This window comes from Martes martes (genome assembly GCF_963455335.1).
Source record: "Martes martes genome assembly, chromosome: 12".
NCBI classification, from domain to species: Eukaryota; Metazoa; Chordata; class Mammalia; order Carnivora; family Mustelidae; genus Martes; species Martes martes.
In genome coordinates, this window is record NC_137900.1 from 35,247,602 (window position 1) to 35,265,543 (window position 17,942).

Below are 17,942 nucleotides of genomic sequence, written 5' to 3' on the forward strand. Positions count from 1 at the left end.
CTAGATGTCCATCCACAGATGAATAAAGAAGATGTAGTGTGTATACATATATATATATAAAATGTATATAAAAGTATCAGTTACACACACACACACACACACACACACACACACAAAGGAATATTATGCAGCCATCAAATAAATGAAACCTTGCCATTTCCAACAACATGGATGGAATTAGGGTATTATGCTAAGTGAAGTAAGTCAGTCAGAGAAAGATAATTATATGATCTGACTGATATGAGGAATTTGAGAAACAAGACAGAGGATCATAGAGGAAGAGAGGGAAAATGAAACAAGATGAAATCAGAGAGGGAGATAAACCGTAAGAGACTCAATCTCAGGAAACAAACTGAGGGTTGCTGGAGTAGAAGATGGTGGGAGGGATGGGGGGTGGGTGATGTACATTAGGGAGGGTATGTGCTATGGTGAGTACTGTGAATTGTGTAAGACTGATGATTCACAGACCTGTACCCCTGAAACAAATAATACATTATATGTTAAAATTTTTTTAAAAAAGTAAATTCTGCTTTCTCTTAGTAAAATACCGTTTCCCTTTTTAAATTGCCTTATAATACCAATATTGATATAAGTCTTAAATAACACATGACCTATATTTTTCTCTAAAACTCCTCTACTAACTCTGATGTTTTTTCCTTTGTGTCACTTACAGGGCTACTTATAAAAAGCCCTTCACCCAACAGTGTAAAGTAACAGGTGTAATAGAAGACGCAGTTTTAACCAGCATTCCCATTAGGACACTTCGATAATTAAGAAAGAATTATAAAAGTTCTTGGATGCAGGTGAGACCCTATTTGGGGTCATTCATATAGTAACAACAAAATCTGACCTCTGAGCATTACTCTTTGCCGGGAATCATACCAAATGCTTTTCATGCACCTTAGGAATCTGACGCATGTATAGGATCACTTGCCCAAGGCTACATGGCTTTAAATTGAATGGTTACAACCCAGTCTGTCTGACTCCAGATTCTACACTCTCCCCACCAGGCCACATACAAACCAGCTTCAGGCATAGCACTTATACTAAAAGATAGTTTCTAGATACAAATGACCTTACATGGTTCTTTTTCTGCCCTTCTGCCTATAGATATACATCATTGCAGTAAAAATTTAACTACTTGGGCAAATATCTGGCTCCTCTAAGATCTTCTCAGGGATTCAGTCACTTAAATCTTAGAATTGTATGATTTTATTGTTACTATGTCAGAGAAAAATCTATATACAGCAGTCTCTAAAATGGCAAACTAGATAAGAGGATGCTTCACTTTGTTTTAATCCTACTGAACTCTGTGACTATTGCTGTCATTAATCCTTCTTTATCCTCAATGAAAACACTTTAACCTCCATCCCACCCTCCCACTCCACATGCTTTCACAAAAAGTAAATTCACAAGAGATGTGTCATTTTGCCAGACTAGGTTAAGGAAAGAGAAGACAGTTTTCTAGGTATCAGTTTCATGAGTAAATATCATCCAACTGCCTTATGACAGACAATTTTACCTTTTTCCATTGAAAGTTTAGGAAATATAAGTGAAAGTTCAATAAACCAATATCTGAGGAGTTATGCAAGTGCAGCATCCTTAGAAGCAGTCATGCAAGAAATCCATTCACTTCCCAAAGTTTTCTTAGGAGAGGATGATTGAGAACCCATTACGAGTTGGGATTGACTAGCAGTCCCTGGCAGGCACACAATTCAGCAAGGCCAGCTTCAATTAAGATCTTGCGCAAGAAGGACAGATCCCTGTTCTGTATTATGTCACGAGGACAAAAGGTCTAGCTCCCAAATGAGAATGGTCTGTGAAGGGCTTTATCTGTCAAATCAAGGGTTTAACCTTTAGGTGGGGGCACCTGGGTGGCTCAGTCATTAAGTCTGCCTTTGCCCAGGTCATGATCCCTGAGTCCAGGGACCGAGTCCCCCATTGGGCTCCCTGCTCGGCAGGAAACCTGCTTTTCCATTTCCCACTCCCCCTGCTTGTGTTCCCTCCCTCACTGTGTCTCTTTCTGTCAAATAAATAAATATTTTTTTTAAAAAAAGAGTTTAACCTTTAGGAGTAACAGAGTAATGAATAATATCTTTTCTGTATTGCAGAAAGATAATTACTGATACGGTGGCTAGGTCAGAGGGGACACCCTAGAAACATGCAGATATTGTAAGAAGCTAATACATTAGTCCAGAAGGGAGATGGGCAGAGGAGTGCCATGAATTGAACTGTGTTCTCTAAAAAGATATGTTAAAGTCCTAACCCCTGGTGAACATGATATTATTTGGAAATAGGATTTTAACGATGTAATCAAGTTCAGATGAACTCATGCTATATTAGGGTTGGTCCTAATTCAGTGACTGCTGTCCTTATAAAAAAGGGAAATTTGGATGCAGAGCTACACATATGAGGAGAACACCATGCGAGGACAGAAGCATTATAGGATCAACAAGCCTTGCTTCTCAAGCTTGACTTTTTCTTATTTACCTTCTTTTGGAACAAAGTGAATTAAACAAATGAGCAGACATCTGTACACCAAGGTAATGGACACTCCTGAGTCATTAAGAGTAGGGTAGGTTCTTGGCCATGCTTCTGAAATGCTTCCCATTTTACTCCAGAGCAAACCCCACAGCCATGCACATTCTTCTCACTCTTCCATCCAATCTGACAAAAAGCTTCCTCCTGTAAACAGGCCCAATTCCAGTAACTGTCTTTCTTATGAATGGCTTTGAAACTGACCAGGGGGAAAGGAGACAGAAAGAGAAAGGGAGTGTCCATTAAGAAACACTTGGGGGGGGGGGGGAGAAACACTTGGAAACAGTGTGTCACTCTCCAAGTTCCTGCCTACAGTCAGTCACTGTGCATTATCGTTCGTCCCCAGTCACAAAAGTCCTCCAGTAGTCCTTCAGGAATTCAAGCAATATGTTCTTTTCTTACGGAATAAATGCCTGTTTCTGACCTTGTTTATTCCTCTGCCTCTGAGCATTGCATAATGCCCTGGTTCTAATGTACCAAGAACAGAGTTCAGTGACCTCGGCACCACTCTCTAAGAATCTGCAGGTGGATCTCCATGCTGTTCCTCTTCGTAGAATTCAGAATGAATGCTTTCTCCTTACATAATTCCAAAAGAGACTTTCCAACAGCAACTCCCTTGTCACCAGCACCTAAAATACCAAGGGGGGCTTTGTACTGACCACTACACCAAACAAATACTTCCTAACAGGATCAAGCCAACTAGGTATTAAATACTCCATGCACTATACACCCAGGTCTTAATTTTCCATCTATGTGAATTTTGACCAAAACTGGAAAAAAATATCGTTAGAATAGACAGGCAGGCTGTAATGGTCTATGTTCCTGCTATACTGAAACACACATGCATACACACATTGTTCCCCACTCTTAAGTCGTTATCCCTAACACATAACGCTATGACTACTTTTTGTGTCAATTATATGAAAAAATGTACCCATGCTTTGTTTTTGTTTCTTGGCAATCTTAAAATCTTAGGTCAAAGTTTCCAAGGAGAGAAAATAAAGGATTCTGCCATTTATATTTAAAAAAGAATAAATACATATGCATATGCTACATATACATAGTAACAGAATATCTTGGGAATGATTCTCAAGAAACTGATAGGAGGAGACTGAAGGAGTCTTGTTTTTTCCTACATATCTTTCTGTGTTTTTAAATTTTGGGCAATATGCCTATGCTATTCAAAAATTAAAAATTCAGTTAAAATGTTATGTGCAAAACAAAATCCTCCTTGTGAAATATATGAGTGTAGACACCTTTCAGTCCCCACAGTGGCCAAAAGTCCACAGGGCATTTTCCCGGAAGTCCAGCAGCACCCAGCACAGAACAGCCACTCAACCAATGTCAGAGCCTCCCTCCCACTCCCTGCCCTTCGTGTACTTGGCAAGATACTCAGAAAAGTTCTCCAAGGAAATCATCAGGACTGAAAACCAACACAATCATATTTGAATTTGCCCAGAAAGGCCTTTTTCTGCCAGAGACTGAGGGGAAAGCTGGGGCCAGAATGTTAGGACAGAGACTGCCTTAGCATATTTTTCTTGCCAACCTGCAGATCCTTGACTTCAAAGCTGCTTAGAAAACCATGGGGTGGGGTCAAGGGTCTCAATCAAGATAAACAGACCATGAATGACAGCCTTTGTCAGGACATTTTCTGACTTTCTGAGTTGAACCTGAAATTTGCGTACAAATTCCTTCGTAATGTGTAGCCTTTCTGTATTATCACCTACTCATTTGCAGCACCCCACTCCTCCCCCTTAACCGCCTGACTTAAACTCACTTACCGAACCCATAAATGCTACTCCCTCTTATGTGTTAAATTTCCTCCTCCAACAAAGAACAGTTTCACAAACAAAGTCTGTGAATCACAGAATTTCTCCGTTCCAGAAAGGTAAACCAGTCTGTAAGCTCTGTGTCATGTAGAATAAGGACACCGCAACTCTTCAAATTGAACACTCTTTGATACTCACAGAGGGGAACCTGTGACAAGATATGCTTGGGACAGGACCATGCAGGCCTGACTGGGGCTCTGATCCACCTGGCCCTAATCCTGCCAGATTCTTTCCCATCTTATTGCTCAGTTAATTAACATCCCACTGCACCCAGCCCCTCATTACCCCCAGGGGTTAAAGCCCTCCAGCGGGCACCTCCAAAGCCAAAAGGAGCTGAGGCAGGTCCAGCCCGTGTGTGTGATGGCTCCTTGGCCCCTCGTCTCCATAGGAGTGAGCAGTCCCTACAGCCCTTCCCATTCACCCAAAATACAGGTTCGAGATCTTAATACTAACTGTAAGAAGACAAGAACATCCCACAGTGGGGAAGCGGGGACAAGAGGCACCATGTCTGTCACTTTCTCCTTGGTCTTGGGTCACACTACTTTCTGTGGGAGGCCTCCTCCTCTACCACCTCTCTTCATTTAATATACAAACATTTTTAAAAGAAATTTACAGAGAAACTGCAATTCACATCTATCTGGTATACCTGTTTACCTATATAATCAGGCCAAATGGTGAGTTTGAAATGAGAATCAGGGTGGAAGTCCTGGAGTATTTGTTTTTCCTCTTTGCTGCCCTGTGGGGACATTGTTATAGCCAGCAGAGCAAAAAAAAAGAAGGGAAGGATATGTTCTAGGAGTCCAACTCAAACAATCTAACATGCTTGCAAGAAAGAGATAATTTTTTATAGACCAAAGAAATAGGCATAAGGAGAAAGTTATAGTCCAACCCAGAATCTCACCCACTAAATTATAATCTCTTTGTGAGTAGGGGCATAGCAGGTTGCTAGGCACATAACAGGTGCTCAGAAAATACAGATGAATCAAGGCATTGCAATGAAAACTTGCCTAAATTCCCACATATAGCTAGCTCAAATATTCACCATAATCACCCATCACAAAATCTCATGATGACAAAGCAATGCACAAACTGTTTTCATGTTTAGTTCAACTGCATCCCTAAAAGTATGAGCTTCAGAGAAACATTTATGGATGGAAAACCACAGCTATTAAGTTCTGTGAAACAACACTGTGTATTAATTAATGCAATTAATTTCAGAATCTTTGAAATTGTATTTCCTCATTGTTTAATCAGTATGTTGTTGATGTGGGCATTGCAAAAATACCTTTTTTTTTTTTGTAAAAATACCAGATTTCTTACTACACACAATAGCTATTCTGAACCTTAACCCACTTTTCTTTAACGTTCAGTCTCACATTTTCCGTCTCTCACTCAGATCATCAGACAGGCAACCCTTCAACTCTTCTTACTTCAGAGTGTCCCTACATCCTCAGGTGGACTTTATTCCTTCTTCTGTCTAAGAAAAGTCCAGAATATGCCAGTGGGGTCCACAACCCCTGACTGAAAATTTATCCTCCAGCCTCTTTAATTACTTCACTTCAGACAGCTCTGCCTCCTTTTACATGCTCTGTTTCCCAACATCCTGACTTCTATTTTGCTCCCCATATTCCAACCCCAGGACATCTCACTCCCCATGAATTTGTTTAGAATACTCACTAAATCTGGAACCCCATCTCTCATCTCTATTTTGAGTTCTAGACGCATTATTTCCAACTATTGCTTCAACATTTCCAAATGTATGTTCCATGAATACCTCAAACAATTCTGCTCCAACATTCACGATCTCTCCTTCCTCCAGGACCCTCTACTTCTCCATTTCCTGTTGATAACATTACCATCACCTCCAGACACTCAGCCTAGAAACTAACAGCCCACCTGTTGCCCCTCTGGATTAATACCATGTTTATACTAAAACCATAATCCCCATAGGCTGCTCACAGCCAGTTACTAAGAACATCAAGAGAACTAATGCAGACCCATTCTTGCAAGACGTGGGTGACTTTGGCTCAAGGACTCCCATTTGGACTGATCAAAACTTTCTTAGATCTGTGCTTGCAGCCTAAGATTTTCCTAGCCATTCCTCCCCTTCTATCTCTCTCCCTTTTCACCAGCTTCAGAACTCCAAGGTAATCTAAAGACCCCCTGCCTTCTCCTGGTTCCACTTCCAATAAATTTCTAGCATGTCTAATGTCATCCTGGTGAGTGCATTTTGGTGGACCTGAACTAATGCACATTTCAAATATCATCTCTAAACTCTCCAACAATCTCCCAGCTCCTTCCATATCTTAGTTATTATAAATAATGCTACAATAAACATAGGGGTGCATATATCTTTTGAATTAGTGTTTTCATTTTCTTTGGTTAAATACCCAGTAGTGGAATTATTGGATCATATGGTATCTCTTTTTTAACTTTTTTTGGAACCTCCCTACTGTTTTCCACAGCGGCTGTACCAATTTACATTCCCACCGACAAGGTACAAGTGATCCTTTTTCTACATCTTTGCCAACATTTGTTATTTCTTGTTTTTATTTTAGCCATTTCAATGGGTATAAAGCGATATCTCATTGTGGTTTTGATTTGTACTTCCCTGATGATTAGTGATGTTGAATATCTTTTCATGTGTCCATTAGCCATTTGCATATCTTCTTTGGAAAAATATCTATTCATGTCCTCTGCCAATTTTTAAATCAGATTGTTTTTTTAGTGTTGAGTTGTATAAGTTCTTTATATATTTTGGATGTATTATGCTAAGTGAAAGTCAGACTGAGAAAGACAGACTCCACATGATTCCACTCATAGGTGGAATCTAAAAAACAAAACAAACAAAAAATAAAATCAGAACTATAAGTATAGAGAATTTGATTGATCATTGCCAGAGGGGAGGAAAGGTGGGGAAATGGGCAAGATGGGTGAAAGGGAGTGGGAAATACAGGCTTCCAGTTGTGGAATGAATAAGCCATGAGAATAAAAGGCACAGCACAAGGAAAACAGTCAATGATATAATAAGAGCATTCTATGATGACAGATGGTAGCTACCCTTGTGGTCAGCACAGAAAAGGCATAAACTTATCAAATCACCATATTGTACATCTGAAACTAATGTAACATTGTGTTCCAACTATATTCAAGCATAAAAAAATTTTTTAAGTGAAAGTTAATTCCCTTTCCTTTGAATTCAGGCTGGACTTAATGAGTCACTCTAATCAATAGAAAGTGGTGTTAAGTGATGCTAAAGGAATTCCACAGGTAGGTCATAAAAAGGGTAGCTTCCGCCTGGCTTTCTTTCCCTCTCTTGAATCACTGGCTCTGGGGGAATCTAGCTGCAGCTGAAGGAGAGACCCAGGTGAGGAGGCACTAAGACCTCCCCCAACAGCTGTTGTGAGTGAGCCACCTTGAAGTGGCTCCTCCAGGCCCAGATGAGCATCCACCAATGTGACCACAATATTACAAAAGACTGAGCCAGAACCATCCCGCTTGGCTGCTCCTGGATTTCTGACCCACAGAAACGGTGAGGATTATAAATGTTCACAGTTGTTTTAAGTCACAGAATTTTGCAGTTAATTTCTTATACAACAAGAGATAATAGATAAAATAGCTTCCTCCCCCCAGAAAAGAAATGTTTAAATTAATATTAAAGAAGTAATTTCATTTACATAAAATGTATTTGATGATACTGGATAAATTTCATGATCCTTTGGAATCAAGATGGAGAGGGAAAAAGTTGTTTTTACATTTTATGTTCTTTGTCCCCATCACAGGACCTATTTTATTTGTTCACTATGTTTACATGTTTGTATCCTTTATATGTCAAAAAAGAAGGAAGTCTAAAACATTTTATTATTTTTTAAAGATTTATTTAAAATCTTAAAGATTTATTTACTTTTCTGAAAGAAAGACACACACAGAGAGAGAGTGAGAGAGAGAGACAGCAAGAGCAGAAAGAGAGGGAGAGAAAATCTCACGCAGACTCCATACCAAGCACATAGCCCAACGTGGGGCTCAATCTTACAACCCTGAGATCATGACCTCAGCTAAAATAAAGAGTCAGACACTTAACTGACTGAGACACCCAGGCCCCCCAAAATATTTTAATGCTAAAAATGATAACTTATAGAGACTGAGATACCAAGTTTGAATTCTAACTTTAAAAAGAAGGGATAAAATGATTATTTTAGGGTGCCATCTTTTTTTTAAAAGATTTTATTTATTTATTTGACACAGAGAGAGAGATCACAAGCAGGCAGAGAGGCAGGCAGAGAGAGGGTGAAGCAGGCTCCCCACTGAGCAGAGAGCCCAATGCAAGGCTCAATCCCAGGACCCTGGGATAATGACCTGAGCTGAAGGCAGAGGCTTTAACCCACTGAGCCACCCAGGAGCCCCAAGGGTGCATCTTTTAAGATTATTGTTTTCATTTCTCCACTTCTATCGGGATATGCCTCCACCATTTAACTGAAATATCACTGTGGTATAGTAAAAAATATATTAAAAAATACTATATATACATATATATATAGTATTTATATATATATATATATATATATATATATATATATAGATGGTCTTTGGAATTTGAACAGTAGTATTCTTTTGTTATTCATAAGAAGCCCTTCGAAGGGTGCACTCTTTCTCTTTCAAATAAATAATTTTTTTAAAGCCCTTCTGATCACACCTGACCTTATGCTAATGAAGTGATTTAGAGTGGTGCCCTACGTAGCCTCAGGATGGGGCTGGCTAGAAAGACCAAGAAAAACCTACTAATTAGAGGGTTGGAACTTTGTTGGCCTCACCCCACAGAACTCTGGGAAGGAGACAGATTGGGGATGGGAAAATACAGATTATGCTCTATAAAAACTCTTGAACAACAAGATTTGATGACCTTCTGGGATGGCTAATGCATCCACATGCCAGGAGGGTGGTGAACCCCAAGTCCCACAGGGAAAGAAGCTCCTGTGCTCAAAACCCTTATGGGCCTCACCCTATGTACCTCTTCATCTGGTGATTCATCTGTATCTTTTATAACATCCTTTAAAATAAACTGACAAACATGGAAATGTTTCTGAGCTCTGTGAGCTGCTCTAGCAAATTAATCAGACTCAAGGAGGGGGTTGTGGAAACCTCCAAAATATAGCTTGTCGGTCAGAAGCACAGGTGGACTTGGGATTGGCATCTAAAGAGGGGACAGTTTCATGGAACCAAGCCCTTACCCTGTAGGATCTGATGCTATCTCCAGGTGGATAGTGTCAGAATTGAGTAAAATTTGTAGAACACCTGGTTGAAGAATTGCTTTGTTGATCGAACTGAACATACACCAGAATCCCCAAATGACTGACAGTATAAGTATTCTGATAAGATTCCATCAATGACGAGATTCCAACAATACTAAAATACTTCCCTAATTGTGCTTGTCATGTTGCATTTGTCTTTTCTTTTTCTGTGAAGATATCTTTATTTCTTTGCATTTTTTTCCTTATATACACACCAAAAAAACAGTCAATGTAAAGATAATTGCTTTTGCTTCTAACTCTTTACGTTGTTTCAGAAACCCTATTTCTCTCCCAACTTCACATTTCTGAGCACTCAGCATTTTATCCATAGTTCTTACAGCACCTGGGACTTTTTAACTTTCTGACATAAGCTTCTTGAGGATGGTGATTATGTTTATTCACCTATTTTTCCTCACAGTGCTTTACACATACTAGATGGTCAATGAACATTTAGCAATTCAGGCAATAGACCGACTGTTCAAGATATCACTCAGATTAGCAGCTGTCTGCCCAAAAAGAATTAATGACAAAAATCTAAGGACAAGACAGATTCTATTGTGAGACTGAATACACAAACAGACACCGGCTAGACCATATTATTACCATGTAACTTTCACCCACAACCTGTAACAACCTGCTCAAGAAACCAACACTTTTTCTAAAACACCAGAAGCCAGCCTGCTTAAGTTAGACTTGCAGAACGCCAAATTGCTATCTTCACTGACAATCCAGCACAATAACTTATATAGTAGTTGGACCAAAATTATTGGCCAGGACTTGATTAATAATTGACAGCTTGATGAAGTTTGGTCTTGGCTTCCAATATAGGACCAATCATACAAAGCCAAATATGCATCCTTTTTTAAAAAAAGATTTTATTCATTTATTTGACAGACAGAGAGAGATCACAAGTAGGCAGAGAGGCAGGCGGGGCGGCGGGGTGAGGGGAGCAGGCTCCCTGCTTAGCATAGAGCCCGATGTGGGACTCGACCCCAGGACCCTGAGATCATGACCTGAGCAGAAGGCAGAGGCTTAACCCACTGTGCCACCCAGGCGCCCCCAAATATGTATCCTTAACCAATCACACAGGATCCCCTGTTTCTACTTACCCCCCCCCAACATCTTCTGCATGCCAATAGCCCTTGACACGGGCATTTCTGAAGTCCTTCCTTTATTTCACTATAAGGCTTTCTCATTCCTCTGCCAAAACAAAAGTCTGACTCCCTTCATACAACGAGTTCAGAATAAATAGTCTTAACTTTTCTCATTTGGTTGGTTTTCATTTATTTTCATATGTAAGGAAAACATATAAGGAAAATCCAATGGTATTATCCTAAAGACAAAATAATTCATATTAAGCCAGAAACCTGGTCAGGAATAAGCCAAGGGAGAGCCTTGTAACAAACTTAGAAGAGTGTACATGCAAAACCCAATGATAGATATCATTCAGCTGAAAGACACCTGACATCCACAGTCTGGGGAACAGCTGTTTTGTTTAGGTGTACTTGGGGTCAGTGCAGGAGAGTGCCCAACCCAACTTAGGTGACATAGTCACCACCTGCAGCTAGATTACACAACATCCCCTTTATTAACCATTTATTAAACACCACTCTAAACGATGTGGCTTAGAACATTAAGTTCCCACAAGTTCATCAGAAGTCTCATTGTGACAGCTCAGCTGCTTGGTTCTGGCTGAATAATTTGAACATTAGAGGAGTTAGTCTCTCCTCTCTCTTCCTAAGCATTCTCACAATAAGCAATGTGCAATTTTGTGTAAACTTTAAACCCTGCAGCTTCTGTGAAGTTATGAGCTAATTCAATCCGGTTAGCTTGAGATGACTTCACTGAAAATACTACACAGTAAGGCATACCATAGCTAAAAGTGACTGGGTTGGTTCATAAAGTACTTTTAAATTTGGTAGTAATTACAAAATAAATATATAGTTATTGTAGAAAATCTAGGAAAAGGTAATAAAAAAGAAAGCTAAAATCATGCAACATGGCCCATCCAGGGAAATAAATGCTCCCGTTGGTAACTTTTTTCTCTTTCTTTATGTGTGTATGTGGGTGAGAGAGGGTGGATTTACTTGAACAGGATGACAACAGGGTTTTGAATCGAGTAGCTTTCCTTATTTCTTTGAAGCATGATTTGCTGAGAAGCCAACTTATAAGGTATTCTTTCAAAGCACTTAAATGTCCTAGGGGAGGGGAGCATCTTCATGATAGATGAATCATCTGTACTTTCTTGATTCTGTCACATCACTGTCCTGTACATAATGACCCTTCTACCTGTAGCAGCTTCCACCAGCCTTTCCCAGCAGAGCATCATTATTCATCCTTCAATACCCAACCCTAGTCCTGCACCTGTGACCCCTTCCCTCTCCCTGCTTGTGGCTGGCTGTTCCCACATCTGTGCTCTCTGCATGCCACTGCATTTCCACCAGAGCATTTGGTAAATGGCAGGGGGAATCTGGTATAACTGGATTTGTGCGTAACTGTAAACAATGAAGACAGTGGTTAGAGGGTGGACAGTGGAGCTAGGCTGGCCTGAGTCAAATTCTGTCTCCACTGCAAGTCATGACATATCCTCTGTATGCCATGATATCTTTATCTTTAGAACAGAAAATGGTACTTACCTCAAAAGGTTGCACTAAGGACTAAATTAACACATGAAAAAGCACGCTTGGAGCGCCTGGGTGGCTCAGTGGTTTAAAGTGTCTGCCTTCGGCTTGGTTCATGATCCCAGGGTCCTGGGATTGAGCCCTGCATCCGGCTCTCGGCTCGGCAGGGAGCCTGCTTCCTCCTCTCTCTCTGCCTGGCTTTCTGCCTACTTGTGATCTCTGTCTGTCAAATAAATAAATAAAATCTTAAAAAAAAAAAAAAAAGGCATGCTTAAAAGTGCCCAGTACAGGGTAAGCACTACATAAATGTTTGAGATTATTGAATTATGTGTAAGAACTAACCCAAGTATCTCCATGGTACTTACAGCTCTCAGTCTTCTTTTTACTCAGCAATGAGGGCATTTAAGACCCATGTAACTAACTCTTACTAGTTTCCTGTGTATACAGTGAACAAATATTAGGTCCAGAATTCCTCTCTAACTACAACAGAACACAGGCATTCAACATTAAACCATTTGCCATTTGGATAATGCTGCTCTGCTATAGAAATACTACTACTAGAAGTTACACAGACCAATTTGTTCTCCCCATGTGGAGAACATTCATTAACCATGACACGTGCACACTTTGGTCAAACACTGATGCTTTTCTGACACATTCTGTGCTTGCCCCAACCAGACCTCACTCTTCCAAGAAGCAAGCCTTGTTGGAGAGCCAGTCCACTTCCAGGCAAGGAAGTGGCAGGGTTGGTGGCAGGGAGACCTCCCGACTGTGCAATATTTTCTCTAAGTCACCTCAGAATAACCAGAGGGACCCAGCCCCCAAACTCACAGAAGCCACTGGGTTTAAAGTTTATAAGTAAGCTGCATATTACTTATCAGGAGCATGGTTCCAATGAGAAAGGAAAAATGGAATCCCCCGAAGTTCACATTATTCAGCTAGAAATGAGTAGATGAACTGTTTTTTTTAGACAGACAATTTTGACAAGTCTCTTGGGCTCTAATGCTCTTAAAGAACATCTATTTTAGAGTAGACTGTAAAAAGGGCTGACCTAAACATTTTCTGACTTTAAAGGTCTCAGAAAGGCATTACCTAAGGCTTGCTTTAAAAATATACAATTTGGAGGGTGCCTGGGTGGCTCAGTGGGTTAAGCCTCTGCCTTTGGCTCAGGTCATGATCTCAGGGTCCTGGGATCGAGTCCCGCATCGGGCTCTCTGCTCTGCAGGGAGCCGGCTTCCTCCTCTCTCTCTCTCTCTCTTTCTGCCTGCCTCTCTGCCTACTTGTGATCTCTATCAAATAAATAAATAAAATCTTTAAAATATATATATATATATATATATACAATTTGGAGGGGCACCTGGGTGGCTCAGTGGGTTAAGCCTCTGCCTTCAGCTCAGGTCATGATGTCAGGATCCTGGGATGGAGCGCTGTGTCATGCTCTCTGCTCAGTGGAGAGCCTCCTTCCCCCTCTCCCTCTCTGCCTGCCTCTCTGCCTAGTTGTGATCTCTGTCAAATAAATAAATTTTAAAAATCTTAAATATATATACAATTTGGGGGGTGCCTGGGTGGCTCAGTGGGTTAAGCATCTGGCTTTTAATTTCAGTTCAGGTCAGGATCTCAGCATTGTGGGATCAAGCCCCAAGTTGGGCTCCCCACTCAGTCTGCTTGAGTTTCTCTCCCTCTGCCCCCTCCCTGTTCACTCACTCTCTCTCAAAAATAAATAAATGAATAGATCTAATGTGTATATATATATATATGTAAAACTCTTGAGGCACCTGGGTGGTGTAGTGGTAAGCAACCAACTCTTGGTTTCAGCTCAGGTTGTGATCTCAGAGTCCTGATCTCAGGATGGTGACCTCAGGGTTGTCAGACCAAGCCCTGTGTTATGGAGTCTGCTTGAGTTTCTCTCCCTCTCTCTCTTCCTTTGCCCCTCCCTCCCTAAAATAAATAAACAAATCTTTAAAAAGAAACATATATAACTCTTCACTTTTTAAACGTCCAGTAAATCAGTATTATCATTTCCTAAAATTGAAACAGATAAAGCTTCCAGCTATCCCTAGGTCTCAATCAGTTCAACTGAACAAAATGTGCAGATTTTCTTTGAAAGGCAAGATCCCTGTGGTGAGGAGAAATGGTTCAGATTTGAAACCAACCAGGGAAGTAGTCCTCATCATAGCTTGAGTTATATTAGACCACTGGAGCTGGACTGGCTTCATACCTCAAGTTGTTGGTTTTTTGCCCCTTGTTTTGGAGGCAGGAAGGGGCAGACGGAGAGAGAATCTTAAGCAGAGTCCACACCCAGCTCAGGACCCTGACTCAGGGCTTGATCACAAAGGCCCTGAGATCATGACTTGAGTGGAAATCAAAAGTCAGACACTTAACTCACTGAGCCACCCAGGCACCCTGCAAGTTGTTTATTTTAGAACAAAATAAAGTTTGGGCCACTTGAGTGGCTGAGACAGTTAAGCAACTGACTCTTGATTTCCACTCAGGTCATGATCTCAGGGTTGTAGGATCCAACCCCCAGCTGGGTTCTGCACTCAGAGCAGAGTCTACCTGTCCCTTTCCCTCTGCTCCTCTCCTGGATTGCATGCAATGCCCCCTCTCTCTCTTAAATAAACAAATAAATAAAATCTTAAAAAAAAAATGAAGTCTGCCATCTATATATCCTTTCTGTCCTAAAACCTAAAACAAAACAAAGTACCTCTCTTCACCTGACTCCAACAAAAGTATAAGAGACAGCATCTCTATGATTCACAACCAGATAACCCCCAAGAGAATTCTTTCCTGTTCAGAGAGAGGGAGAGTGCTCTTCAGCTCTGCCTGACTAATCCTTTGACATATGAACTCATGCCTAAGTCCATGAAAGTCAAGTGCTCACATAAAAATAATGGGTGACTGGGTGGCTCAGTTGGTTAAGCGACTGTCTTCAGCTCAGGTCATGATCCTCAAGTCCCAGGATGAGTCTCCCATAGAACTCCCTGCTCTGCAGGGAGTCTGCTTCTCCCTCCCTCCCCCACTTTCATGCCTGCTCTCTCTCTCTCTTGCTCGCTCGCTCTCGCTTTCACTCTCACACTCTCATTTTCTCGCTCTCAAATAGTAAATAAAATCTTTAAATAATACCTCTGAAAGTTAGTCTTCAGATTATTAAAGAGATTTAAATGTATAACAAAATTCTAATTCTATGAGTAAACTAAGCTTTTTAAACCAAGCACAAATCTTATTTGCATGTTTCTTTACAAAAATCATTTTACCTTGAAGAGTACTGCTGCCTTACACTAAGCATAAACAATGAAACTGGACCTGAGATAAGTAAACGATGTGAAACTGCAGTCCTATAAAGAAAATTGGACTAGGAGGACGGTTTGCATCTCCTCCCGTTTTTGCCACTTCCATAGTTGTATGATATTGACGATTCCCTTTTCCCTTCACAGTATCCTGACTTGCACAGAGGTGATGACACTTCTCAACCCAAAGGATATGAGAACCGTGGCGTAGGATGGTTGCCTGGGAAGTGGGGTGTCCTGCATACGCGTTTGGGCACTGCCTTCCCATGGGAAGTTTGCCAGCGCCTGGATAAAAACCTAGAAAGGCGAGCCATGACTCCAAACTAGGGTACAGAACTGACTGCTCCAGGAACTAAATATTCCACCGTCTCCTGCCCATCAAGGTACCTGCCGCTGTTTTATTTTAATAAACATATTCCCAGTCCTGGGCAATCCTAACCCAGAGCTGTATTTTCAGAGACCATAGAAGACAAGTAGGTCAGAGCAAGCGCAGTCTAAGGGAGTCCTCCCGGCAACTTACAAACAGGGTCTTCCATTTTCAAGGGTCTTTTCAAGCGGATGCTGGCAGGGACCGTCTTCTCAATCAGTTCATCAATGCTCTAAAATTAAAACATAAGTCCATGAACACTAAAGGGAGAGGAAAGTGCTTCGGGAGTTAAAAAGAGTCATCTCTGTGTTTTGCATCTACAAAGGCTTGTGGGAACCTCATTTAAATCGCCTAATTACGGTTTCTTTTTTTAAGAGAAAAGAACAACTGAGCAAACCAGAAATCACTTGGAGGAAAGCAAATGAATTCTGTTAGTGATTCGACCACTCCAGGTTTGATTTCAGCCAGCAACCGGAGATAATAGGATAAACCAGGCGGTCCTCCTTTTGCAAAGTTAGGGTTCATCAGGAGGGCGAGCTGGGTTGAAAAACGTAAGGTTCTGAGGCGCGAAGAGCGGGTGGAGAAAGTAAATGGGTGAGAGAAGGCTGGGGCACAGGAACCGAACTCGCGGGCTCGCTACCATGCCAGGGCCCCAGACCCGGGACCCCGTCCCACGCGGAGCAAAGCAGAGCTCTGGGCTGGGGCCGAGAGGCCCCGCCGTCAGAAACCGGGCAGGATGGGAGGAGGCCCTAGAAGGCCGGGTGGGGTCCTTACCGCCAGCCCCAGGGCCTGTAGCATCTCCCTCTGGTCTTTGTCCCCAGGGCCGATGTGCCTCCGAGCGAAGTCGTCGTGTCTGGGCAGGAGGCGCTCGAGGAGGCGCGAGTCCCCAGCCCTGCTGCTATCCCCGCCGCAGCTGCTGCTGTCACGGCCCCGTGGCACCCAGAGCAGTCCCTGGCCTCCAGCCAGGCGGCGGCCGCCCCCGACTCCACAGCCCAAACGCAGCCCCCAGGCCCTGGCGCATGTCTGCATGGTCGCGGCCGCAGTCCCCTGCCCCGGCCCGCGAGGGCCAGCCGCGCTGTCGGCCTCTTCTGGTCGCAGCCAGGTGGCTGCTGCCCTCTGCCTGGAGCCTCTTCTCGTGGGCCACCGGCTGAACAGACGGATGCACGCTCGTGGGCAGTGAATGGACGCAGCGCTCAGCCTGAACACGCGCGCAAAGTTGTTGCTCCACGCGAGGCACCTGCTCCGCACACTTTAAGCGTTGCCCTGCAGGCGGGCGGTGGGATGGGACCAGGAAAGGCTCTGCCAATGGGAGTGGACAGAGGGGCAGGGGCGGGGCACAAGGCGCCCCGCCCCCTCCCCTACTCCCCTCTCCGGCCCTCAGCAGTCTTGCTCCTGGCCCAGAGCCTGCCATCCTCAGTCACTCTTACTCCATCTCTGGCTCACGCAAAGACCAGGGCGATCCATGCGCTTGGGGTTAAGGTCTGGGACCGCACTGGCGCGGGATCCGGCTGCACAGCTGCGGGCGAAGTGCTTGGGGAACTCAGCTGAGATGAAAGATGATTCTGATAGAGAAGCCAGGCTCAAATAATTAGTTTCCATTAATAAATTTTAGGGTCTCGTTCCTGGTTATATTTCGTGGAAACCCATAGGGGCAGATGAAAGTTTTTTTTATAGTTATGATTGTGGGCAAGTTACTCAACCTCTGAGCTTCAGGTTTTTTTCAACTCACACAGCTGGATGGATTTAAAGAGATTATGCATTGAAAGAACTGTCCCAACAGTAGGCTTGAATCATTTCTCTCTCTTTCTCTTTCTCTCCCCATACATAATGTGGGGAGGGAGGGAATGCAAAAGATATTGAGGTATATATTTTGCACTATCATCTTAGTTAGAAAATTGTGTACCTCTAAATTCTCCAGCTATCTCTTGACATTTTTATCAAGAATGAACTTTGAGGGGGCGCCTGGGTGGCTCAGTGGGTTAAAGCCTCTGCCTTCAGTTCAGGTCCTGATC

General features: G+C 42.4%; 1 protein-coding gene across 1 annotated transcript in view; it reads right to left on the reverse strand.

Annotated features, from left to right (window-relative positions):
* Positions 1-17,158, reverse strand: part of GLDC (glycine decarboxylase) — a 93,172-nt gene extending 76,014 nt beyond the window's left edge. Inside the window, exons 1-2 of the mRNA XM_080819871.1 lie at positions 16,705-17,158; positions 16,084-16,162 (exon numbers count right to left, since the gene is read on the reverse strand). Coding sequence (XP_080675997.1) covers positions 16,084-16,162; positions 16,705-16,959 — 334 coding nt within the window. The 5' untranslated portion in view covers positions 16,960-17,158. The remainder of the gene's footprint in view (positions 1-16,083; positions 16,163-16,704) is intronic.
* Between the last annotated feature and the right edge of the window lie 784 nt (positions 17,159-17,942).